General features: G+C 37.4%; 2 protein-coding genes across 2 annotated transcripts; both read right to left on the bottom strand.

Annotated features, from left to right (window-relative positions):
* Positions 1–528: 528 nt before the first annotated feature.
* LOC110102840 (protein MAEA homolog) lies at positions 529–21,251 on the bottom strand. Its single transcript, XM_020831324.2, has 7 exons — positions 20,752–21,251; positions 20,483–20,677; positions 17,132–17,254; positions 9,501–9,686; positions 1,933–2,066; positions 1,023–1,209; positions 529–825 (listed from the first exon to the last, which is right to left on the bottom strand). Exons 1-7 carry the CDS (start codon positions 21,079–21,081, stop codon positions 724–726), a joined length of 1,257 nt encoding a protein of 418 aa, XP_020686983.1. The 5' UTR covers positions 21,082–21,251; the 3' UTR covers positions 529–723.
* Positions 21,252–24,287: 3,036 nt separating this feature from the next.
* LOC110102839 (pentatricopeptide repeat-containing protein At1g03560, mitochondrial) lies at positions 24,288–27,279 on the bottom strand. Its single transcript, XM_028697349.1, has one exon. It carries the CDS (start codon positions 27,224–27,226, stop codon positions 25,346–25,348), a length of 1,881 nt encoding a protein of 626 aa, XP_028553182.1. The 5' UTR covers positions 27,227–27,279; the 3' UTR covers positions 24,288–25,345.
* Positions 27,280–27,814: the final 535 nt, after the last annotated feature.

Here is a 27,814-nt window from a genome sequence, read left to right as displayed (position 1 = left end):
ATTGCTTCTTAAAACAATTTTCTAGCATAAAATTTTTAATTTTTATACTAAAAAACTGCTTTAAGAAACAACAAAAAAGTCGTCCCAAACAAAACCTTAGTCAAAAATAAATTTCCAAATATGATGCTCTAAAAAATATAAATATCATACACTGGACCAACAACGCATGCAATAAGACAAATGCACTAGTCTAACAAATCTCCCTTCTACTGACCCAGTTTCAGCAAATGATAACTTGCAAGGTTCCATACTAAAGAGATAAGAACCATATTTCATAAATAAACAAAAATACTCTTTATCTTTTTAATTGATATCAATATATATAACTCAAATCTTTAAATGATATAAAAATTTATTAATTTATATAAAATAAAAAATATATTTCATACATATGTTTTGATATCAATTAAATATTTGAGTGTTATATAAAAAATATATAAAAATTAAATGTTAGATATATAAATACATAGAAATTCAATGACATACCCCAGTAAAAAAAAAAAACATTTTCTTCCTAGAATAAGGTCATTGAGACCAACATCTAAAATGTGATTGAGCAGCTAAATTCAGTGCCAGTTGATTTCAAATAGTAATCAACCAAACAGTATTTCTTATTTAAGCTGCAGTGTAAATTACAGAGGCAAAGGGCCATAAAATAATCTTACATAGTATGCTTTGTACAACAAAGAAATCTTCCTGTAAGGAGGACGAGTTCTGCACAGTTCAAGAGATGTAGGCCTTCACTAAATCAGCGTAGCTGCAAACATAGCCAGTTCGAGGGCATGTGATGTTGCCATTGTTCTTCTTGGCCATTTCTTCAAGAGCCTGAGATAGAATCACAGAAGCGTGGATTTTTAGTATTGTTAACTTATTTTGAAGATCAAGGCTTCGTTTGGGACGCTTTTTTACTGCTTCTTAAAACAGCTTTTTAGTAAAAAAAATTACTAGAAAGCTGCTTTAAGAAGTAGTTAGAAAGCCGTCTCAAACGAAGCCTTAATGGATGATGAAGTGATTTCATGAACCTTTGTGCTGTAAACATAGCCATTTGGTAATACAAGGGGTGGGTTCTCTGAATCCATAACCTCTCTGGTTATATAACAGACTAGTTTAGAATGGTGTTGCTTTGAGAATGGTAGTGGTTCTGCAAGTTTACGAAAGCTTTCCTGTGACAGTGGGTCTTCTTTAGGGCAGCCCTCCTCATAGCAGAATCTTACAGTGTGGTTAAGAATGAAGATCATAGAAGCAAAAACCAATAAGGAAAAAATTTGAATCATTAGCCTTATCCCAACTATTTGGGATCACCATGTGAATCCTTGCTCTTCACTCATTTCTTTAGATCAACATTGCAAAAATCTTTTTATGGTACTCTGCCTATATTACCTGTTCACATGTTGTCTACGTCTTTTTCGGCTAAGGCTTCGTTTGGGACAGACTTCCTTACTGCTTCTTAAAACAGCTTTCTAGTAAAAAAATTAATTTTTGTACTTGAAAACTACTTTAAGAAGCACTAAAAAGACCATCCCAAACAAAATCTAAATCTCTATATTATATGTTCACCTGTTGTCTACGTCTTTTTCGTCTAAATTTTTGGATGCTAAGTCAGCAGGTGATTTTTTTATCATTAACATACTATATCAGAGTCCATATTTCCTTGATCTTTGATAAGTGTTACTTACGGTATCCTCTAATATAAATATTTTTTAATATATATTTTCTAAATTTAACTCTTTTCTATCATAAAATTTTCATTTGTCACACTTAATTTGTCCATTAATGACGTTTTATCAGCCTACCTTCCACTAGGATCAATACAGTAGAGTAGATCTATTGCAATTTTATAAAATTAACTTTAAATCTTTATGATAATCTTATATCATAAAGCATTAGTGAGAATATGAAAATGGCATCAAACAGCTGAAAATATAAGGATACGGGGTCTTCAGAGCTGACAAGCCTGCCTGCAGATAGATGTTCAACAAGGGCTCAACGGTCATGCCAAATAATTTATAAAATTCCTGTTTGAATTGCTCAACAAGATGATCCCATTGCTTTGCCTCAAACAAAACCTAATACAACCCATTCAGAAAAACCATATTATGAAAGAAAATCGAGGGATACTAAAATTAAATATTGGAAGAACATGGAGATAGTTATAAGAAAAACTCACATAACCGATCTAAATAGTTTTTAGTAAAGCAGTGAACGTATAAATATGCAATCTAGTTGACACCGGTTTTCCACTCTTCCTCTATTAGCTATTTTCTCATGCCTTGCACGGAATTAAAGGGAAAAAAAATATAATTGTTGAATCAAGAATTATCCGTGAATCATACTTTTGTAAATTCACTCATTATTTGATGATAATATATTCAAAATAGAAGTACAAAGAAGTTTATCTCTTAAGGATAAGAAGTTTTCAACTAGTCGTCCTTCCCTCAAAAACTGATTTGCATTTGTATATTTGACGTTAAAAATTTCTAGGGTTGAGTACTTTGATGATATAAGGTCCCCCCAAGTAGATCACAATTAGCCAGGTACTATTATCCAAGCTGCAATATTTACCTTCTCGATACAAGGTTCCCTACATGAAAAAATTTTCACGAACACATGCGAATTGTGGTACTTATAGACTTTCCTTATCACTTCTTGCTTGATCGAAGACAGAATTATGATTTTTTTTTAGGAAGAACGAGTATGCTTCATCCCTCCTTCATAGAAATCCTCCATTCATCAAGACCTACTTTAAAGTTTGAAGAGACGACTACTCTTTGGATGCAAATTGTATTTGACATGCGAAATAGCTTCAGCTCCATGTGAAAGTGTGCAAAGAGTGTGCGCCTAATTGTTGATGATAGAATCGTCATTTGCACCTAGAGAATTGAGGGTAAAATTTCAACTCACTCGTTTTTTGCTCCTTTAACCTTTTTCTTCATCAAATTTAATATTAGCTTATTCACCACTTCAATTTTGTCCATTCATCTTCGGATGATAGACAAGGCTTCTTTTGGGACGGTTTTTTTATCTTAAAGCTGCTTTCTAGTTAAAAAATAAAAAAAATTGTACTAGAAAGCTGCTTTAAAAAGCAGTAAGAAAGTCATCCCAAACGAAGCCTAAGGCCATTTTGAGTCGAATTCTCTGGGCTATGACAAAATTCTTTGATCTTCTTGTCTGAGAACTATAATCTATTATTAATAATAATCACCATAAAAAGACCATATCGACAAATGATGTTAGCCTAAATGAAATTGTGCACACCTATGCAACCGTGTTTGTTAATGCTTTTGCCTCAATACATCATTCGAAGTAGTTGATTATGACAAAAATGAACTTCATTTGTCCCCACAATAGGAAATGATTTGATTATATCCATGCCCCATAACACAAAAGGCAATGAACTGGAAATCAAATGCAGCTTGTAAGATGGCTACAGTCACATGGGCACAAATTTTAGAATTGAAGACATCATATAGAAAATTCCTCTACATCTATTCTAGTATTGGTCAAAAATATCCATGACTCAAAATTCTATTAGCCAGAGTTCTTCCTTCATAATGACTAGCTCACTCATTAGAGTGAACTTCAAGAATAATCATGATTTTAGATTCTCTTACACACCTCAAGTAGATAGTAGTCACAAACTTCTTGAACAATTCAGCATCAATAAGGAGATATTGAGCCCCCTTGATTTTTAGACACTTTGGATCCTTCATACTTACCAAAGACATTACCCGACATCAAGTACTCAATCAACACATCCACCCAACTCAACCCTGGTCAACTTCTATAATCTTTGTGATGTGAAACGAGAGAGGATTGGATCCTAAATGTCTTGAAGAGCAAATCAAGGGGTCTAAACAGCAACTTTTGGTGGATCTTGAACCTTTCCTAGCTTTTTTAGGACCTAACCTTGATATCATTTAGTTTGTTGGCGATAATTAAGCATATGAATGCTAGTTTACCCAATTAGGTTAAGCCCAAAAGCAATGTTTAAGTACCCAAAGCATCCTTAGCACCTTTTTGTTTAAAATAACATTGTGATTCCTTATTCTTAGCACTAATCTCAATCTTAATGCTTTTTAGATTGATTATAACTAAGATTAGCAAAGGCTAACCCCTAAAGAGTCCCTCATTAGTGCAAAAGTGAGCTCTTTCTCATTAATTAAGGCTAAGCTCATTACGCATATAAAATGATCGCCATCCTTCTTAGAGCTTAACATTGAGTTCCGAGGTTTGCAATGAATCCCTTAGAATATTCATATTCCTTTTCATCCAATATTATGAGCTACATAACAAATAAGGGAGAGAACCACCATACTGTAACTTCCTAGCCTAACCATCTCATTCCTTAGTTTGAGTTCTTTTAGCTTCAATAGTAAGAGAGGTAAATCTAGAGCAATAAAACAAAATATGAAGTTTGTAACCCCCTTCATGACCAAGTTATTAGAGTTATTTTGGGGGGTTGGTCATTTAACCAATCTTGGTCAAATTAAGTAAGAGGAAGCTTGTTGTATCTTCCTTATCATCACGAGGATATACTTGTTTCATTTGAAAGCTATTTCACACTCTATCCTGATTATATGCTTAGTCATTCTAGTTGCACATACATGCGCAAACCCTATTTCTTTTTGTCAAATTATAGCTATCTTCATGAGCTCCTCATAGAGCCCTAAACTAAATAATTTTGGCCTACTAAGAAAGGAGGAAATATTTTTTTCATCTTCAATACAATTATTATGAAGGGAGAAAATAAGATTTTTATCCACAATACAACTATTATGAAGATAACTAACGAACTCACAAAGAGATCGTAAGAACCGCGAACCTCGGACTCTTCCAAAGATTGACGGGTATTGCGTTTGCCCTCACCTTGGGCTTTCCATAGAACTCACACAGAGATCTAGGAGAGTTGAACTCACCAAGAGATCAAGAAAATATGAACTCACAAAGAGATCAAAAGTAGAAATTTTCATTCATCATAATCATCATCCTAATACAAGAGAATGAGCCTCTATATATAGGCCTCAAGAGAAATTAAAAGACACATTTGCCCCTTGGGCTTACATAAGACAAGAGGGTAAAAAGGGAAATTGCGAAACTAAATTAAAATACACTTAATAAATGAAAATAAAACAAAGTGATCTCGGTCGTCGATCTTCAGCTCCTCCTCGGATTGGCATGGACGGTTGGATGTCCGCATCACTTTGCTTCTTTGATTGTTGGCTGAGTTAACTCTAAGAGCTCTAAGAAAAGCCTTCCATTAGGATTACCTATTTAGAGAGCAAAACACAAATTGGTTTTTGATATCCCGAAATGTGCTCATTTTTTAAGTACTCAAAATTTGCAATCCCATCTTTTGCATTGCAATTTTTTTATTTTGAAGAACTTCTCTTGCTTCATATTGCTCATTGATTTGATTCACCACAAGTTGAGAGCCAAAATACATTATCAAATGCTTTGCAGCTACTCCTGCTACAAACCTCAAGCCTACAAATAGTGTTCAAAGTTGGCTTGATTATTGGTAATTTTTTGCAACCACTCCAGCTACAAACCTCAAGCCGTTGCATGGCGCTTCATACTCAGGCTTGGTGATTGAAAACCAAATTTGATGGCTGGAGAGTACTGTTCATGCTAAACTTCTTAGAACTCCATGGGACTACTGCACCAATGCTAATTTAGACGCAGCAGCAACCTCTAATCAGGACGATCATCTTGTTGCTCTTCATTCGTACTCACGCCTCAAAGAGACAAATTCACTAATGGTACACAATTCTTCTCTAATTATTATAGAATCTCCTTTTCCCCCCTACTCATGGGTTCATTTCTCAGGTCTCTAAAAAAATTCGTAATTTCCCTTCCTAATAATTTTTCTCCTTCCTCCTCGATGTTGCAACTGCACTGGTCTTAGTGTTATGCTATTCTGCATTGATATGACTACCGGCAAGCTCCAATGGCTCGATAAAATCCACAGCTACTACAAGCCAAGTACATATTTAAAAGGTCCCTTTGCATACCATAAGTTAGAGCATATCGAACCACAGTCGACTCTAAGCCATTACATTCAGCATTTCTTTCTAGAATTGGGTAATGAAGCTTCTCAATGATTCGCTCGGTTCTTGCCTTATTAGAAACAATAAACGTGAATTCTTTAGCGACATTTACGTGCTGGCAAACTGAGCGATGAACATCCTCTTGAACTTGGCAAATGAAGCGACCACACAAAGTGGAAGATGCAAGAACCAATGTAAAAGTGATTACTCGAAGGTAGTAAAAAATAAACACTTCAATGACCAACTCGAAATAGGCAATGAGTAATGTGGTGGGTAGATCCGTCTTCCCCTTGTACGAATCAAAGTAGGGAAACTTGAACTTTGCTTGAGGCCTAGCCTAAGCAAGTATTTGTTAATGACGGCTTCCTCTTCTCAAACTACATTTCTCATTAACGAATAGTCCAAGTCCACTCATTCTTTGAATAGTAAGTCTCATCAACCACTACAATAGAGGTCAATGTTGTAGATTAAGAGAGTCTCCTTTTCCTCCAACATAATTAGATAATCCAGTTGGCAACTTCACCCTAGGAGTAGTTAACAAAAGTGGTTCCAATGCTTTATGGATCATTCTTGTCATCCTCTTTTCAAATTCACCAAGCTGCTTGAACATGACAAATTCTTGACCATTCTCAACAGTCATGGATTCTTCTCCATCTCTGCGTTGATGTTCTGCTTCACAAACAACTACTCTTCTAGTTTGTTACATGCTTCATGCTTACCACATCTTTTAGGATATTAGATCCAAAATTAACCTTGAATCACATCAAACTATAACAAGAACAAGAAGCGAAAAGAGAGATAGCTAGAGAATTCTAGAATGAGAAGATTTGAATATTTATAAAATAAGCTTTAGTACAGAAAATTATATAAACTATGCTCACCTCTTTACCTCTTATTTATAGATTTGGGTTGAGAATTGATAGTAATAGAATTGGCTAAATACATGATTATATAGAACATAAGAGAAAAATACAAGAGCCATGCAACATATCTAGAGTGTCAAGCTTAAAGAAGTTGAACGTTGAGCTAATAAGAAGTTTCTGGCCTGGTATGAACTGGTGGACAAATAATCAAATAATTGATCAATAGTTTCTTATATGAAGAAAGTTGCCCACTTGAGTAGTCGTTAGGGCCAACTTCATAGGTGAATGAGTTCGTATACCATAGTTGTCTGCCTAGGACATATGCATTTGTTGACTAACATGTTTTCTTTTGAGTTGAAATCGAATAGGCCAACTTGTATTAACTTGAGCTGGGCCGACTTGGCTTGAACCAATTTTATGAATGCTTGTCATACATTAATTAAATATTGGACTTGGATAAATTGAAAAAAGTGTCGCATAAAAAATAATTTTTTAATATATTAGGATGTGTGTTTTATCCAAGAGCAAATAGTAGGGGTGTCAATTTCGGGTTACGGGACGGGTTCGGGTCGAACCCGAAACTGACCAAGCACTATTCGGGTTCGGGTCAACCCGACCCGATTTTGCAAAAGGGTCAATTTTCTAGACCTGAACCCGACCCGCTTCGGGTTCGGGTCAATCCGACCCGACCCGCAGACGCGACATGGCCTCGGGATGTCGGCGACGCAAAACTGCCGGACGCGGCGTGGAACTGGCGGACGCAGGATGCGGCACGGAATTGCTGCGGACGCTGCGAGGCGGCGACTGATGCAGGACGTGATTGCCTCAGGATGCGATGCAACCTGGCCTCGGGAGTTGGGACGCAACACGATGTGACGTGTCCGGGCAGGTGGGAAGCGGGCAGGGTCATTCCAGGCAAGGGTTTGTGTGTATTCCGGGTCATTTCGGGTTATTCTCGGGTTCTCGGGTCAACTCGAACCTGACCCAATTTTTCAAACGGGTCGTTTTCAGGACCCGAACCCGACCAGCTTCGGGTTCGGGTCAACCCAAACCCGAAATATTTGGGTCGGGTCCAATATTGACAGGTTTAGCTAATAGTAATGATTCTTGGGCTGACAAAAAAGTGAATTAATTGGAATCGAACTTGATAAATGATTTTCCTCTTATAACATTGAAGATTTGTTTACTTCCCCCAAATCCTATAATGAATCTCTAACATCCCTCTTCCCTCACCACCAAGTCTAACATGCTTCCTCCAAAGTTAGTGATCATAGCTTCCCCTCTCACGTTGACAAGAATTTTAATGATTTAATGGTGTATGTGTTGCACAATAGAGAATCAAAGCATAATTTGATAAAGGGATATTTAGTAAGTTCTTTGTAAAGTATGGAAAATTTTACAACTTGAAAATGAAGGAGCCAAACACCAAACAAAATTGAGAAACCAAAGACAACACAATTTTTTCCTACGATGTATGTCAAGATTCTCTTTCAATTTTGTTTCTCTACAAAAGAAAGGACACGCAAGAGAGGACATTTTGATTTTTTTTTATTTCCTCAAAAGACAGTACAATAATTGAAGATCCCATGATAATTGGGACTAAATTTTCCCTATTTTTTTTCCAAATAACTTGTGGGCTGTGGGACTAGAGTTTCCTATGATATGCATCAACGTAGAAAACCCAAAAAAAACACACTTAGAGCATAAGCAGGAAAGGAACATGGCAAAGCATGGTTACAAATGTTAATGAATATGCTGCTTAGGGTTTTGGTGATTCCGAGTATGCTACTAGTAGGATTTGGCACCTCTTTTAATCTCACCCTATCAAAAAAAAAATAAGAAACACAGAAATAAGGACTTTAAAAAAAAACATAAATAAGGACTTCAAATTTATTTTAAGACACTGTTAAAAGGGTCAAACCTTCCAAATCATGCAATTTCATGTCTCTGAGTTCTAATTCAGAGGGTACACGTCAGTTTTCAAATCAAATTGGAGAATCTTTTAGCATTGGGAAAATCTTACAAGAGAGGAAACAAACAGGATCTTTCCCTAAACTGGTGAATTTGGAATAAGAAGGCTCACATACTGAGGAAGAGATAAAACAGAAGTCATCAAATCCATTGAAATATGATCTAACGAATATTCATAATATTCAAAAGAACTCATATTTAGATTCTGCCAGATCTGGATCTAATAAGCTGTTACAAAGAATCGTTTCAGTTCTCTCTCTTAGCCCAACCGTGTGAGAGAGAAATGTTGAATCATTTATTAATATTGCAAAAATAACAAGAAAATATGATCACCTCTTAAATCTTTAATTTTACTTTTTAAATAATCAAATATCTTGCAAAAAAAATTAATCAGAAGAAAACGGTAAGTATGATTCATGCATGATAAAATAGATTAATTGGAAGTTAAAACAAAAAAGAAAAGTAAAAGAAAATAGAGAGATATAGCACTTTGACTAGCTACAAATGTCATTTTATGATTTTACATAAGAACTAGGAAAGTCTGCCTTTATTAAGAAAAAGAATGCATACCTTCTGAATGACTAAGAAAGAACACGAACAAAAAATAGACGGTACTCACACTGTAAGGTGCACATTCAGTATTACTTCTGAAAGCCAAAGTGGCCATAGCACGTTGCAGTTCTTTCATATGGGTGGCTGCCCAGGGTGCAAGAAACTTCCGTGCATATGCAATTGCTTTCAAGCTTTCATCGAGCCTTACAAGTTCGATAAACTCCTGATGCCTCAACAGGAATTCAAACCTGCTCTGCATTTAGAATTTGTATGGTATTATGTCAGTTTGGAATATTCAAAAGAACAAGGGCATCCCAAAGTTGTAAAACTGAAGAGAAACGGGATGCAATGTACCCTAAAATATCAGCACACTACTGCTAACATTGAAAACTTCTAAGAAAATAAAGGAAACTTGGTTTATCTTTTAGTTTAAATAGGTTGAATGATAGGAGTCAAGCAAAAAATAAAAATTCAAGAAGCATTTCAAAGCATAGCCAAGCGTAGGACAATACAAAAACTTCCCTAAAATTTAAAAGGAACAGAAGTTGGTGGTCATTAAAACGACAGGTCAAAAGATTTCAGATTTAGTAGTCAGTCAACATGGATAAGCTCGTGTGAATGCACTGTGCAAGTATCATTTTGCAGTCTACGGAGACTGACAGCTTATTTTTCCTCAAGAGTCGCTCTAAAAGTGAATCAGTAAAACATGATCCATCAAATAAGGATCAGTATTCCAAAAGAAAAGACAAGATATGGTCACCTTAAAGCAAAGATCCAAAACAAAAAGTGCAGTCAACACCTACCGTGGTCAGGTTTATTTACATTACCTCTTCTGCAGTACAAACCAAAGATGTCTTCATTCCATTGCTCTAATCCTCCACTATCAGCTGCATTTGAACGGATTAGATTGAGCATTTAAGGATGAATTTTATTAAATGGAAAATAATTAGGGTGGTGGAGGTTGCCCTGATTAAGATCTTATTGTTCTATCATCTTGAGTATACTAGTGGATCCAGTCCGCCAAAGTCAAAGGTTCCCTATATCTCAATGTTGTCATTATACTAAATCCCAAGTTACCAAAACAATCACCACTGACCAAGTCATTTATAGATACACAAGTTCATGATGATGGGCTTCGACTTCTTCTACATCCTCCAAACTACTTCGCTTGTTTGTTTTAGGGAATATTAAAAGCTTTGCAGAAGATAGCTCCATCGTCAGCTCAGCCAGGGACACCAAATCCAAACATGTGAATTCATTCACCTCTCTAGGGAAGAGCACTTCATAGCCAGGGGAGTTGATGTAGAGCATAATTTTATCATCAAAGTACACACAAACTTATTGTGTCATTTGTTACTTCATGTATGTCATTCTTGTTTCAAATTTATGCCATGCTAGTGTTTCTTTACTTGTCACAGTTATGCCTATGACTATTTTATGAATACTTCACTCTAAATAAAGGATTCTAAGGACTAGTAATGTGCTACAACTATGATTACAAATGAAATAGAAACAAGTTGAAAGCACTCCCCCCTACCTAACTCTTCCCTTTTATCTCTTCCAAAAGCTTCTTTCTTGGAAAAACAAGTACTCTCTCTCCCAATTCATCCCTCACAAATTGATTCCTCTTCTCTCATTGTGTTAAGGTGCCATCCAGAATCAAAACTTTCACCTCAGTATTACCAATTCTTTTAGTGTTTTTTGACATCAATACCAATTCAACAGCTAGTCTGACCAAATAAAACAAAAATGGAAGACAATGAATGTGATATTGCATGAAATTGCTATGAAGCCCCTGGAGCAAAAACTGAACTCATCCAACCATCAACTATTTCCCGAAATGGTCCAAGCCAATGCAGCCAGGGCATCGAAAATATTTAAGATAGAAACTCATATTGCATGGGTCATAATGTGAGAACTATCAAAAATTTTATCCATGCATGAAATGATGATTAAAATTCAATGCATGCGAGCAACAAAAGTTCAATAGTGAGGTTGTCATATACAATGTGTATCATCCAAAAGAATGACTGGTCTGTAAATTTCATAATATATATTTGAGGTTACTCTTGTGCCCTCAAACACTTTAAGGAAATAACCCATAAAAAGGTCCACAAGGTAGATGAGCTGAAAAACTCTATGTACCTCCTTTGCCCGAGATTGTCCGACCAAGATCTTCATTATAAAAATGATGGGGACATCAAAGCTTGGAGGGTTTATCACCGTAGAGGCCGGAGATCTACGGCCTTGATTGAGTCTTTATATTTTTAGTTTTCATGTGTTATAGGAGATTTATGTAGTGTTGTTTATTTTATTTCAGTTTTACCCTCACTTGAGGGAGCTTGTGTTGTTTGGCCAAAAGCATTCTTGTCTTTTGTTCTTTCATGTTTTTTGCACCTATATATATGACCCATTATTCTCTTGTATGGATGATAAATATTTGATATAAATTTCTAGTTATATGCTTTCTCTTCTCTTTGTGAGTTGAGTTTGTGTGTGAAGTCTTTTGGAGAAAGACAAAGAAATACCCAACAACGTGTGAGCTCTTGGTTGGTATCATCTTCCCTCTCTAACTTTTTTTTTCTCCATCCCTAGCCACTTAAACCGCCCCTAGCTGCAATAAACTGCTGCCCTCAACCAGCAACTACCTCCCTCCCTTCCTCTCATCCACTTCCACCTTCTCCCCAACACCCTTAACCCTTGGGCTTCCCAAATTCTGCAAAGAATTCTCATAAATTGAGCATTTATCTTAATTAATTGTAACCTTTGGAGATCCACAACCACTTTTAATTTTTTCCTTCCCAAGCAAGCCACATCAGCTCTCTCTTTTCCTAAACAACCAACCCCACCTCTTCACCTCCAAAGCTGATTTTTCCCTTTCCCAAGCCAACTACTTCTCTTCCCAAGCAAGCCACATCAGCCCTCTCTCTTCCCCAAGCAACCATCCCCACACCTTCACCTCCCAAGCTGACTTTTTCCTTTCCCAAGCCAACTAATTCCCTTCCCAAGAAAAGCACATCAGCCCTTTCTCTTCCCCAAGTAGTCAGCCCTCGCCTCTTCACTTCCTAAGCTGAATTCTCCCTTTTAAAGCCATTAAAATCAGTCAAATCATCTCTCCCCTCCTCCTCCCCATGCAGCCGGCCTAGCTCACCCCTCCAAACCCCAAAACAGTGAGCTCTCCACTTCCAAATCCTCATATAGCTGAAACTTTCATTTCTCTCCTCACTATTCTACCTCTCTGAGGAAACTTAGCTTCTACCAACAAGGACATTGATTCAACAAAGACCAAGGGTTTCAAGGACGAGCCAAGGAGGAACTAGCCGTCACTTCATCAAGGACTCATTTCCTCCCATTCATGAGCTAAGTATCAAACCCTCCCCTTGTCTTCATCTACCTAAATATTGGTCTTCTCATTTCATCTATAGTAGCATCATCTCATATGTGTTGATTAATCCGTCAAGTTCTACTTAAATTTGAGCAAACATAAGCTCTAGTGACTAGTCCCTTAATTAAATGTTGGACTTGTGCCAACCCATGTAAGCTAGCCTAAACGGAATTGCCTTTGTTATTGTTTAGCCTTTGCTTGTTAGTTTCTTACTATCATATGATCTATTAGTCCAAATTTTCTTATTGTTTTTAATGTTTATGAAGTTTATGTTGTTGTCTTTGATGTTCACTTAGCTTAAATCTCTATTTGCATGACTTATTTAGCTTAGTCCTGCATCAAAAAATCTTAAGAGAATCAAGGTAAATTTGATTAGCTTACTTGGTACCTCCAATCAGAAGTACTAAAGAAGAATGACGTGCAAACAAGGAGTTCATGTTGAATTCATTAAACGATGAACGCTATATTGTATAAAAAATATAAGATCATAAGAGTCCATAGGCATCACAAGAAAGCAATAGTCAAATAACTAAAGGCCTTGGATTTATTATACATACTACCCTCAGAGGAAAGTCTATTCAATAACAGAAAAAGAGAACAAAACTAAAGAAGAAGATGAAAATGATGTTTATGAAATCAATATTTCAAATTATCTAGGCATACAAGTCAAACATGCACCTGAAGAATTTGATGTTTCGAGAGAAAACTACAAATACAAAAACATCAAAAAATTACAAAATTTATGATATTTTGAGAAAAACTCTCTCTCAAGCTAAACAAAATAATTCATCCATCCTCTACAATACCTAGCCGAGACAATACTAATAATGGTAATGATTTGGTGATATCACACAAAATAACACCATTAGATTGTGGTCAATGACAACCTCTAATATTCTCATATGGCTCTATCCTTTGAGTTGTGAATCATGGATTGCAAATGATAGGATACAAAGCCATCTATCAGCTAAAATAAATTTAAAATTGTCCACTTAGAAAACATCCACCTCGATTCTATAATGTCCCCTAAAATGATACAACACATCGATAAATATATATTAGCTAGGTTGGATTGACATATTCTTCTAATAAAGTAGACTATAGTCCATGATAATAAGGATGACGGATTAATTGGATTCGTCATCATCCTCCCACCATCCGCATTATATAAACAATAGTACATTTTCTCAATCCTAAAATTCAAATTGAAAGTACTATATGATGCGCACTTAGAGCCCATCAACAAACCTTAATCAAGAGTTCTCTCTCATCACCGAGAGAGATAATTAACAGGGGCTTGCTCAAATAAGAAACTTGAAACAATATCATGAAGTCCTCGAAAAAAAAGAGAGCGAAATCTTTAAGGAATGTGTTATATGTAATTTAATCTATCTTTCAACTGGGAACAAAAACTCTCTCAGAAGATCCGGGCACAAATTTTCGGAGTATATAGCATTTGCTTCCCCTCTCAACCTATAAGCATTGTCTTCTTCCCTCCTTTGGATCAAACGTACTTTGTTGCTTCCAATTGGCATATAGGGACTATAACATCAAGCAGAGTTGTTCACATATAAAGGAACAAAATAATTAAAAATCTCAGCTAATATAAGCACCATCTACGTGTGTTCATGCAGCTAGAAGTTATCATGCTTGAATAAATAAGTTTCACAATAATCTATTCTCATCCCACATCTCCCATCACTGCTCTAGTTTTATTATTTTTCAAAAGCCAGAGAGTGGCCCTTTCATCAAACCGGAAGCTAAGCCATCCAGCAATAATTTTCAGCGGAAGACCATTAGATGGCATAGAGCATATCCAGAATACAAAACAGATTCATCCACTGTTTTAAAGCACCTTAATTGTCACAATAGATACGATCTGGAGTTTATTTTATTTTTTTTTATGTCTTATGTACTAGTTTATTTTAATTTTTTTGTTTTCCCGTTTTACCCCAGGGGTGGTCATGTGGTGTTGTAGCCCGAAGATCGTTTTAGTCCTCGTTTTTTTTTTCTTTTCATGAGGCCTATTTATAGGCCATCTCTCTTGTAATTTGGGATGATGATTATTGATATGAAAATTTCAGCTTTTGCTCATGATCTCTTTGTGAGTTCTAGAGAGAGTGGTGGTGAAGCCTAGGAGAGGCTAACGGAGTACCCAACAGCCCACCGGTAGGTGAGCTCTGGCTTTTTCTATTTTTGCTAATCCCTTTCCCCCCCCCTTCCTCCACCACCATCACCCTATTTCACTCCTCCTGCCGCCGGCCAGCCCACCTAGCCGATTCCCCTCTTCACCTCCCTAAGCCGCCGGACGGCAAGCACCCACCAGCCGCCTGCCGTCCCCCAAACCCCTCACCACCGGCCCCTTCTAGCTCCCATTAGCCACCAACCCTCCTCCCCATAACCCATGAATTTTGAATTTTGAAATTCAAATCAACCCTTCATTACTTTCCTAAAATAATCCTCCCATTTAAGAAAGCTTAATTATTTGAAATCATTTCGATATTTAAATTCAAATAATTCGCTCCCATGTTTGAATTTTGAATTTCAAAATACAAATCAACGCTTCATTACTTTCCTAAAATAATCCTCCCATTTAGGAAAGCTTATTTATTTGAATTCAATTCAATATTTTGAATTCAAATAATTCGCTCCCATGTTTGAATTTTGAATTTCAAAATTCAAATCAACCTTTCATTACTTTCCTAAAATAATCCTCCCATTTAGGAAAGCTTATTTATTTGAATTCAATTCAATATTTGAACTCAAATAATTCCCTCCTATGTTTGACTTTTGAATTTCAAAATTCAAACCCCTCATTAACTCTTTCCTAAAATACCTCACCTCAAATAGGAAAGGGATTTAATTGCTATTCAATCAATTTTGAAATTCAAAACTCTTTCCATATTATGCAAATTCAATTAGAAAACTCTCCCAATAAATCAAAATCTGAATTAATTTCATATTTGATTTAAATCAAGAGTTAATCCTATGGGAGCCACAATTAATTAGCAAATCCTTAATTCCCCCTTTGTTTGGTCAGCCCCTCTCTCCTCCCTTTCTCTCTCCACTTGCCACATAAGCATCAATTAATCCCTCCCTCTTGCCTTGGACCCGCCACCCCCTTCCCCCTATCTCTTCCCTTCCTCCACGGAACACCCATTTGTCAAAAGGTTCAGTTTTCCCCTGCTGTCCCAGAATTCCAGCCAAGGGAAATCTGGATTCCTACCGCCTAAAACCTCCAAACTGCGGGCTGCTCTTTTACAACCTGCTGTCCAACTGTTTAGGCCCAAACCCTTGCTGTCCTGAGGAGTTTCCAAGGTCAAAAACTGCTGTCCAAGGAAACTGGACTGCTGTTCGCTGATTTCTGCAGGCTTCCCAGCACCGTATCTTTCATCCGGAAGACTCCAACTGCTGTCCACCTCTTCCCCAGCATTCAAACGACCTTGCCAGAGTGCGTATCTCTCTTGTCTTTGGGTAAACTCGACACCCGACTCTCTATTTTCATAGTTGCATCCTTGATTGTGGTTCTATTACATTCATGGAGATCATGTTAATGCTCTTCCGCTAAAGCCTAGTAAATTATAGAGTTGTGTGAAGGATCCTTCATCGTACTAACCTCATTGTTAGTCTAGGGATTTCTTGTTGAAAATTTCCATGTATGCAATGTTAGATTAATTGAATGTTTTACATTCTTAAAACCTATGCATGTGATTTAGCCTAAACTTGTCTTACCGCTCATTGTGCTTTCTTTTGTCGTTCAAAATCAATACAGAGATATAATTATTGTGATTTCTAAAATTAAGTGTGCAAACTCCCTAAGTTAATCATCCTTGCATGTATGGTTTCACATCAATATAGGCTTTTGTTTTTTTTACATTCAGTATTTTTACACTTTCAAGTTTCTCCTCTTACTTGACATTTTATGCCCTTTACCAGGAATCCTTTAGAAGGGTGTGAGTTCAGAAGGCTCCAGGGACAAAGCCATATAATTCTTAAATTCGGTACATAAAGAACTACTCATTACGGGGCTAGATAAATACAACCAATTGAGAAGGCACAAATAAAGTATTTAATAACAACGTGAGGATCCTAATACCCTTGCACGCAGTATGAACCCCTCAAGTTAAACATTGGCTCTGCCTAAAATGAGGACACGAGTTGGAGAGGCAGGGATTTGAATTTCCTTCCCAATGTAGAATTTGCTGTGCTACATCCCCTCAAGCAAGGACAATGAAAATCAATTGGAAGAACCAGGCCTAGGAATTATGACCTTCTCGTAACTAGTAACAAAAACAAGAAATAAATTCAAATACCTTGAATTTCTTCAATCTAGACTTGTTCTCCGAGCACCAAATTAAAGCAGGTCCTACTTCCTTGTTTTGAAGAGAAACTATCACCCGTTTGGCCTCAATGAAGACATCAATATCAACAAGATCCTGTAACATAAAACCCCTTAATAGTACCCATACAGCTGCATCAACTTGAACAAAAAAATGTGATTCCAAATGAAATATGTAATAATTGACTCAATGCTTATTTATTTAATTATTTGTGGGAATCAATCCAAACCGCCATATCGGAGGTAAGGGCAATATCTTTGAGCTATGCACCCAGTGGTATGATGGATTTATGCAGCTGATAACTTCAAAGAAAAAGTGAAACCGTCATAATAAAGGGCTGTAATTTCATGACTAAAACTTGAGAAGAAAAAAATTTATTGAAGAAGTCGAATATCAACCAGTAAATCCTTCTCAAAATTTATAATTTAAAACTAACAAAAAACAAGAATTTCAGGATGTGTATGAAAACATTAAAACTTTATAACAAAACTAGCGGAAAATTTTTCAGCATAATGGACATCAAAATAAAATCAGGGGAAAGAATAACAATAAATTCCTTCTAGTGTTACAAATCACCCTGATTGTGCATATGCCATCATCAATCTATACATTAGTATCAACAAAAAATAAAGTAATAGATAAGCATGTTAGTACAAATCCGATAATTTCTTCACATTTTTGACAATATATAGCTAATCTGGATTATAACTTTGAACAGAGATGTTCCGGAGAATGAAGGGTTGGCAATAAGATTCATAGGTTGAAACTCAGCTCTACTATTCCTTCAATTGTAAATTAATTGATGCTAATTGAATCGATTCATTGTCAAATAAAACCCTCATAACAAGAGTTTTATTTCAATATCATGACTCAAAAATACTTTTGAGTCAATTTCAAGCCAAGGGTGGCTTGCTAAGATTTAATTTTGAGCAGGCTCTAATAGAAAATAAATATAGACATAATCTATTATTTATGAGTTTGAAATAAGACGTTGGCCAAGTGGCTGATATACAGTTATTTATAAAAAGAGCAGAGGACGATTCCTCCATTCTAATTCTTATTTTTATTTTTTCCCACTATATTACATAAAACATGTCCTTCACTTAACTTTTCAAAATGTAGTTTTGATTTATATAAAAAATGAATATATCAACTGAACCGAGAGCAACTGATATTTTATGTGTGAGTATGATTTTTTTTTATTTCATCCAACATAACAAAAGAATAAGATCAATACAACAATAATTGGAGCTTTCATTTGACTCATTGTCTATGTCTCCACCTACAACAACAACAACATCAAGCATTTATCTCACTACGTGGGGTACGCTACATAAATTCTTTTTCACCATTATGTATTATTAAGAGTCAAATTCTCATTTAAATCTAATAAATAAATATCATTTCTAATATTTTGTAAACAAGTCTTTTTAGGTCTACATACACTTTTCTTAAACCAAATCTAATAAATCTACTCTCCTAATTGGGTCATTGGAAGGCTGTCGTTTTATGTGACCAAAACATCTAAGGCGACTCTCACTAATCTTATCTTCCAGTGGAGCTACTCCAACATTTTCACGTATATGCTCGTTTCGTATCCTTGTCCCTAAGAGTAAAGTCACTCATCCGCCTGAACATTCTCATCTCTGCAACACTTAACTTAATCCTATGCTTCTCTTTTAATGGCCAACATTCTGCACCATAAAGCATTGCAGGTTTTACTTGGGATAACTGATTATTTGGGATAAACCCTTATCCTTCTCCCTTTCCCTCACTAGATGACTAGCTCTATTAGAGGTACTTTTTGCTATCACACAATATCGCCTTCTTGCTTACTTTTTCAACTTTAAGAAGATTGTTAACCAGCCAAGACCCTGAAGACCTAAGCTACCTCTCTGCCCAAGTCACTCTTTATTCTCAGATGTACTTCCTCTTTCTCTTCCCAAATAAGCAGTATTTGAAAAGCAATTGCTATAAACATGAATTTCTTAGCTTCCTCCCAGAAATACAGTTTGGACATCCTCCTCCAAATTTTCAAGCATAATGCTGGCAAGTCATGGACCTAGGTTTTACTCTTACACTCACAAACCATTACCAAGAAGACTACTTGGTAAGGTTATACAGTTTTTTATTTCATTTTGAATTCTAAAAATAATAGCATGCACATTTTATCCAATATATTTTCTTCCTTGCTCCACAAAGGTACAAAAGCTTCTCTTATCCTTCTTTCTTGCTGCGTCTGTACTCAACATGCTTCCAGCATATACATAGCATCCTCTTTTTAGTTAATGGATTCGGAGAATTTCATGGTTTACTTCATTTTTATTGTACTAAGTCAGCTTCTGCCGATTGTCTGTTGCACTTTTTGTCCTTATACTACACTGAATATAATAATCCTCACTCACACCTTCGTCTCTGACAACAGAAAAATTGGACCATTATCTTTTTTTTTTCCTGTGATAATTAATTCTTTTGTTAAGCTTCTTGTGTTACTGTTGTTTCTGACAAACAAAAAGAAAAGAAAGAGTATGCTTATTTGAGCAGCATTAGGTGATGATCTTTTGATATAATTTACTTAAATTGTTTATTATCTCTTTTGTTTGGCTCTCGTAAATTTTATATGATATTTGGATGTTTTCTTATTAACTTGATTAGCTTGAATGAGGATTTTAGAGCACATCTTTACTGTGCCTTTTTGTTCATACACATGTGTGGCTTCTTGGTAGTCAATCAGATCCTCTATCCTCTTCAATGGATGTCAGCTAATTTTGTGATTGAATCATGTAAATCTATGTCTTCTTATGTTACTTGATCTTTTTTTTATTACTTAGTGTGTTCATCATACCTATTCTAATAGGCAACTCGACATCATGAAAAAGTTTTCCTAATAAGTAACCTTACTCATAACCCAATCTACATAAAAATTTAATCAATAAAGTCATATGAGGGAATTTATACAATGTACCACAAATGTGGTAGCCAAGGAGACAGTTTTTCGTTTTATCTGTTAGTAGAAGGAAAGAATGATTTCCCTCAACCTAAACTATATTGGCACCTAATACTACAAGACCATAGAATTCAGGGCGAAAAAAAAAACTTGATTAAACGCATAAAGATATAATGTTAATCACCATAGACATGGGAGTAATCAACTAACCAAATCATCATATAACATCAAATAAATTGATGCTGGAGAATGATAGAATTTTAATTCAAATTCTTCATTTTCTTTGAGATTTATAGAAGAAGAAAAAATCCAGAGAGTGAGCTATCATACAATTCAAGCGAAGAAAATGGACAAGAACCAGAGAAACGAATGCATACGTATATATTGCTACTCTCCGCAAGCATTTTAGCAGACTCATAGTACGACATGCGCAGCATGTAATCCACTAGGATACGCTTCAACCTAGTATTGCTCCACTCATCGATATTATCTGCATCAATACCCTCCAAGTGCTCCAGCCTCGCACGGCATCTCTGCGCCTGCAAGTCCTCAGACGCACACCCATCCTCTAGCTGATCATACCAAAATACCATTAGGGTTTCGAATCAGAAGAAGCGAAAAACAACAGCGGAAACAAAACACAAACCTTACGCTTGAGGCCTTGAAGCCTGGAAACGAGTGATGAGAGTTGGCTGACGGCCTCCTCCCTCGAAATATCATCGCGGTCCGCTACCTCGGCCACTCCGGAAAGAACGGCAGCCACCTCCTTCTCCGCATAACGATGGTTGGCTCGTATCGTCTTTTTCAAGTGCTCAAGGGGCACGCGGAGGAACTGGTGCTCTAGTTTGATTGATTCCACCGTTTGCACGGGGTTCTTCGCCGCCTGAGCCGCTTCCGCCGGCGTGAAGACAGGAGTGGTTAAGGCGACGGCGGCGGAGGTGTCGCCGTTGGAGGCCGGCTCTGCGCTCATCTCCATTCACGCGAGAAAGAAGCGATGCGAGATCTGGTACAGCTCCGACCGATCAGGTAATTTATCAATAAATTTCTACTGAAATAGAGTGTAGAATGCCTGCAATGGTCTGCTTCTCATCGCTGCCCACTCCTTCAAAAGAAGCACGGTGATTGCGGCGAGAGCTTACCGAAGACAGAAGCTAAATATTTACGAGGCGCCCAGGACTCCGCCGTTTGAGGATATCTGCCATCCATTATTTAATGGCACTAATCTTGATGATGTCCTCCATCTTGAAAATCTGATGCAGCGCAGCAAAAGCGGCAGCGAAGAAAACTGTGCAGGAGCGTTAAAAACGTTTTAAAGCATTTGATTTAATTAATGTAAAAAAAAGGACTGAAAGTAATTTGTTTATACGATAATATAATGCTACAAATTTTATATAAAAAAATATTTTAATTATTCATAAATCAAAGTAGCAGTTTTTTTTTATTGCGCAATTATAACTCTGATATCATATATTTGACAATTTAATATGATATGACATAAATAAAATACATAACATGCAAATATCTGAATTAGGGGTGTAAATATTAGACAAAACTTGAACCCGATCCGAAAAGTTCGGGTTTAGGTTGACCCAAATTTGAAGCGGGACGAATTCAGGTATGTAAAATCGACACATTTGAAAAACCGGATTGGGTTCAGGTTGACCCGGGAATCCGGTAATGACCCAGAAACATGTCTGCCCCACGGCCCGCGTGCCCCCGCTGCCCCTGCTGCCTACGTCGTGTAGCATCGTGTCCCGAGGCCAGCTGCCAGCATAGCATCACATCTCGAGGCCAGCTGCTAGCGTCGCGTTGCTTTGTTGCTTCCCGAGGCCAACTGTCAGCATTCGCATCGGGTCCCGCTCGCTTCCCGGTGTTCCCGCTCGAATTCTGTCTGCTTTTGCTACCGCCGGCCGTCGACCCACTGCCGCCAGTCATTGTCCCACGGATCAGATCGGGTTGACCGAACCCCGAGTGTGTCGGGTTGACTCGAACCCGAAGTGGGTCGGTTCGGGTCCAAAAAATCGACCAGTTTGCAAAAACGGGTCGGGTTGACCCAAACCTGAATAGTGTCGGGTCAATTTCGGGTTCGACTCAAACTCAACCCGTTACCCGAAATTGACGACCCTAATTTGAATGCAGGACGTATAAGATCAACAAAACAAGCTAATATTCAGTTTTAGTGACTTAAAATAATTGAAAGAATTTTATTTTTTAATTTTGCATTTTATGCAGCAGAAATAGCTTCACCTTATTTAAACCAGCCCATTTAGGGCCGCTTTGTTTGCCCCATATATATATAAGTTAAAAAATACAGCGTAGAAGAAATATAATATATTTAAAATATAAGATCAATTATTTTTTTTTTTATGTTAAAGTAAAATGAATGCAGTGTAAAAGTTCAATGATAGTGATGACGGAGGGTGGCGGGAACCAATGCTGATGCATGACAATAGCAAGCACTTACGAGTGTTAATGGGTGGCTAGCGATAGGTGGTAATGATGATTGGCTTGTGGTGACAAAAGGAGACGAGATTGGAGACCGAAGCAGCAATGACAAAAAATTGCAATATACTTAGAACTCATTCCAATCTAGCGATTTTCAAATACACCGAAATTTGAACAAGATTGTGAATTTCAAATACTTCGAAATTTTACTTTAAATAAAACACCAATATTTTCAAAAACTCTTATTTTTGAAATATTTTAAACCAATTTTACTTCAAATCAACATCATTTATCTTATCTAAATTGTTTATGAAACACTTAATTAAGGTGTTGCATGAAATATTTACTTTATTTTATCTAAAAAAAGTAAATTTGAACATCTGCTCCTACATTAACTAAGAGTCTAAGAAATAATCATTTTTCTTTTTTTATTTTTGACATAATTATTGTATCCATCTACAATAACAATAAGAAAATAACAACATCAAGCTTTTATCCCGCTATGTGGGGATGGCTACATGAATCAGTTTTCTTCATTGTATTTTGTTAAGAGTCAAAATTTCATTTAAATCTAATAAAAAAACATCATTTCTAATATTTTATAACCAAATCTTCTTTAATACATTTTATTAACATAGGCTAAATCTAATATATATACTCTCTTAATCGGGTCAGCGAAAGGCCAACTTTTTATGCTACCAAATCATTTAAGGCGACTCCCTCTAACCTAATTGTAACTAGAGGCACTTCAAGCTGTTGTTCACATATATAATTGTTTCGCATTATGTCTACAAGAGTGAAGCCACTCATCTATTTTATGGTGGCCTTTTTAATGACCAACATTTTGCATCATAAAAGCATTATAGGTCTCACAAATCATCTTATAAAACTTTTGCTTAAGCTGAAGGATATTTTTCTATCACACAAGAGGTCTAATGCATTCATCTACTTCAACCATCCAATTTGAATTCTACTGATAATATTATCATCTACTTCACCATCACTTTGAATAATAATATATTATTGGGTAACAACTTTTACATTATTTTTTAAAAATTCATCTTTGTTAAACTATTTTTGTAATTTAAAAGAAAACTTTTTCTTCATTGTTTTAAATTTTATCTTTAAAATTTTACTTCCTGAAAAATATTATTAAAATTGTGAGTTTATGCTGAAAAAAGACTTTTAATAAAACTACTTAAGAAAATTGTAAATTGCCACAAGCAAAGCTAAAGCTATTTTTTTATAATCTTCACTGTGACGCACTTCAAGATCTTTATATGTTGTATTTTTTATTTCTCCTATGAATAAAATCTTAAGAAATTTTAAGGATGTCATATCATAATCTCTATTATTCCACTTCTCCTAAAAATTTTATTTCCTCAATAAATCTACATTCTCCCAAGTTATTTCTTTTGAATATTGTAACTAATGTTAACCCTATTCTAAAATTATACATTTATGCACAACAATATTCTGCTGTGCTTTAATTAAAAAACATGTGAATTAAGTACTTAAGTTTCGTTTGGGACAATTTTCTTACTGCTTATTAAAGCAGCTTTTCAGTAAATAAAATAAAAATTTTATACTAAGAAATTGCCTTAAGAAGCAATAAGAAAAGTCGTCCGAGACGAAACCTTAGACTCAGCTCTAATTTTTCGCTCTTGGCTGCTCTGTGATATGCAAATTTTTTTTTTATATTTATGTCAATTAAGACAAACTTACACACACATCACATACGCAAAACTCGAACTCAAGATCTCTAAATAGATAGTCAAAACTCCAAACAAACAAATCAAAACAAACTGTGTGTAACATACAAACCTTGATATTCAGAAGAATCTTCAGAGTCGTCAATAACTCTAAGATGAACTGCAAACCGACCCACGATGACCGGTGATACCTAAATTTTTGCCCAGCAAATCTGCAAAAAACGGCAGTTTGATTTCACAAACATTCGCAATTAACCCGGAAGGTCTCCTCTAAGGGCATCTCAAATCTAAAATCCCATTTTTCACTCCAAAATACAGTAACTTAAAAATGCCGTGATTCATCTCCAATCAAACTCCATTTTGTGTGCTTCTATGAAGGTAACCGTCTTTCTCTTCTTTGACACGTTTATTCGGCAAATCTGGCTGAGAAAGGAAAAATCGCATAGGTGAACAGTGTAACACAAATGTTGGCGTCGCATTGCTCACCCTCCACCGACTAGCAATATTTTTTGCTATTCGAATGGAGCAAACCAGCTACGCCTTCCGGTCGTTTGGAGTTCGGCTGGAGATGCCCTAAGATCACTCCAATGATTTTGCGACGCTTGATACTTCACAATAAAGGAACGATCAAATAATGGTATTTGATAGCTTTGTATGAATCCCTGACTAATAAGGAGGCTCTTTAATGAATATATACGCCGCTTCTCCACCACAACGCCATGGCAGATCCTTGTAGAACTTCATGGTTTTTTGCTTATAAAGGTTCAACAAATTAAGGAACTCCCACATACCAATCTTACTATGCACCACCTTGATGCCCAGTTCAGCATTCGCCACCTTCCTAAGTGCATTTATCAGCATGATTCTAAACTTCACAGGGACATCCCAGCCTTCATCAACAAGCTCATCAGCTACTTTGCAAGCATTGCAAAGAACGTTAATCATGTCCTCACAATCAAGGAATGATCATGATAGCTTCGGATGAATCCCTGAGCAATTTGGTGGCCCTTAAGAGGAACAAAAATGCCTCTCCTTCACAACCACGCCATGACAGATCAATGTAGAAAAAATAGTTTTTTTCTTCTAAAGGTTCAACAAAGTAACAAACTTGACTCGCCTTTTGATGCTCCCCACTCTATCATAACCTATACCTATCTTACTATGCACCAGCTTGATGGCCAATTCAGTATTCCCCGCCTTCCTAAGTGCATTTATCATCATAGTTCGAACCTTCGCAGGGACCTCCCGGCCTTTATCAACAATCTCATCAGCTAGTTTGCAAGCATGCTCAATCCTCCCAGCCTTGCAAAGAACCTTAATCATGTCTTCATGAGCATTTTCAGGAACAACACCCATGGGTGCAAGCTCGTCCAGGATCTTCATAGCTCTGTTGAACTTTCCTGAAAGACAGAGCCCAATGGAAAGGACACGAAATGAGGCTGGGGTGGGAGTTATACCCTTATCGATCATTCTGCACCAGAGCTTCAATGCATCTTCGTTCTTGTGCTTCTTGAATAACCCATCAATCATTATAGTGTAAGTGTAGACCGTTTGGTCACAACCCTCCCTTTCCATCCTCTCAAACATGGAGCGCGCATCGTCAATCCTTCCAGCCTTTGCAAATGTATCAATAAGTGCATTGTAGCAGTACGAATCAGGCACAAAGCCATTAACTTCCATCTCGTTAAAGAGCCTCTCAGCCTCATCCACCATCCCTGCCTTACCAAACCCATCAATGAGGCTGCAGTAAAAGATGGAATTCACCACAATTCCATTTGCTTTGCAGAACTCAAAACACTCCATTGCCTTGTCCATTTTCCCCGCCTTTGACAAACAATTGACAAGTGCGCCATAAGTGACTTCGTCAGGCTTGAATCCATCGTCTTTCATCTTCTGCAGAAGTCTCATAGCCTGCTCCTCATCGCCAAGCTTCGCAAACGAATCAATCAGTGCAGTATATATAGCCACATTCGCCCTGCAACCCCTCTCAGACATTTTATCGAACAACATCCGTGCATCAAAAGGCCTGCTTTCCTTGCAAAGCCCCGAAATCACCAAACTATAAGCATGCGGAGGAACCTCGACTCCCTTCTCCTCCATCTCATGGTAAAGAGACAAGCAATCATAAAACCCCCCTTCTGCATAATGACATTGGATTAGAGTCATATAAGTTACCTTATCCGGATCCACGCCCTTCGCCGACATCTCTCGGAACCTTGCCGCTGCCTTATCGTTTCTCCCAGTCTTCAAGTAGCCTTTGATCATTGTATTATAGGAGATAACATCGGGCCGGACACTATCGCCGGAATTGCCACTGTCCATAACCTCCAATACCTTCTCAGCCGAATCAACAAAACCCGAATTCACGAGGCCGTCCATCAAGCAGTTGTAACTTGTCAGGGAGGGCTCCACTCCGCACTCCTTCATCCTCCTCCATGTCCATAGAAGTTCCTCGACTAGGCCAAGGGATGCGATGCATCGCAGAAGGGAGCCTGCAGCAGTGGGAGTGAGTATAAGGTCGTCCCGTTCTATGAGCTCGGCGAAGATTAGTCGAGCGTTGGCGGTGGAGGGCGGAGAGGAGGATAGGAGGTGTAAGAGGGAGATGTATGACTCGAGGGAGTGGACAAAGGAGGGTTGTGCGGCGGCGAAGCGGAATAGGGCGACGGCGGCAGCGGAGTGAGGGAGGAGGGAGGGGTGACGAAGTGCGGCAGCGACGAAGCGGGGGGAGAGACGTATGAGAAAGGACCCGCAGAAGGAACGGAGGTCGGATTCGGGGGTGGAGGAGGAGACGAGGAGGGAGAGGATGCGGAGTAGCCATGGGGACGGCTGGGGGTCGTGAGGAGAATGGTGGGCTAGGTCGGAGATGTCGATGTAGGGTTCGATCCATTCCCGCGGCGGTGGCCGGAGACGGCTTGAGCCGGTGAGGTAGTGGAGAAGGGAGCGATGGATTCGATTAATGAGCATTTCGTCTCCGGGCAATGGTTTCGGGGAGCATTGGGTTCAATAGCAGTTCTGATGGCCCTGTTGTCTAATATGACTAATTCAACTCTCTCTTTCATTTATTTGTGGAACAATTATTAGGTCAGGTGATATGACGTAGCTTTATGTTCGGACATCAATAACATGTCGTCACGTGGTCTTACTCAATACCGTGCGGCCCGATGACTTGACTCGGGATTGCTATGTTCGCGTATTGCTCGGTATTGCTCTAGGCATTGCTCGGTATTGCTAGATATTGCTCGGTATTGCTAGGTATTCCTTGACAATAATGAAAAATATCGCTATGTGAAGACCAATACCGAGCAATACTAAGAAATATCAAGCAATATCGAGGGTATTCCTCGGTATTGATCTTCACAGAATGGTATTTCTCGTTATTGCCGAGCAAAATCGACCAATACCGAGCAAATACCGAGCAGTACATAGCAACACGCGAACATTGCAATCCCGTCTCCTTTCCGGGTCGGGGTTGTCGGGCCACGCGGTAAATAGTGAGAACACGTGGCACTATTTTACTGGCGCCCGAACGTAGAGCTACGTCAGGTGACCAGA

This window comes from Dendrobium catenatum, unplaced genomic scaffold (genome assembly GCF_001605985.2).
Source record: "Dendrobium catenatum unplaced genomic scaffold, ASM160598v2 fragScaff_scaffold_920, whole genome shotgun sequence".
NCBI classification, from domain to species: Eukaryota; Viridiplantae; Streptophyta; class Magnoliopsida; order Asparagales; family Orchidaceae; genus Dendrobium; species Dendrobium catenatum.
The sequence above is the reverse complement of the archived record's forward strand: the minus strand, read 5'-3'. Positions and strand labels throughout refer to the sequence as shown.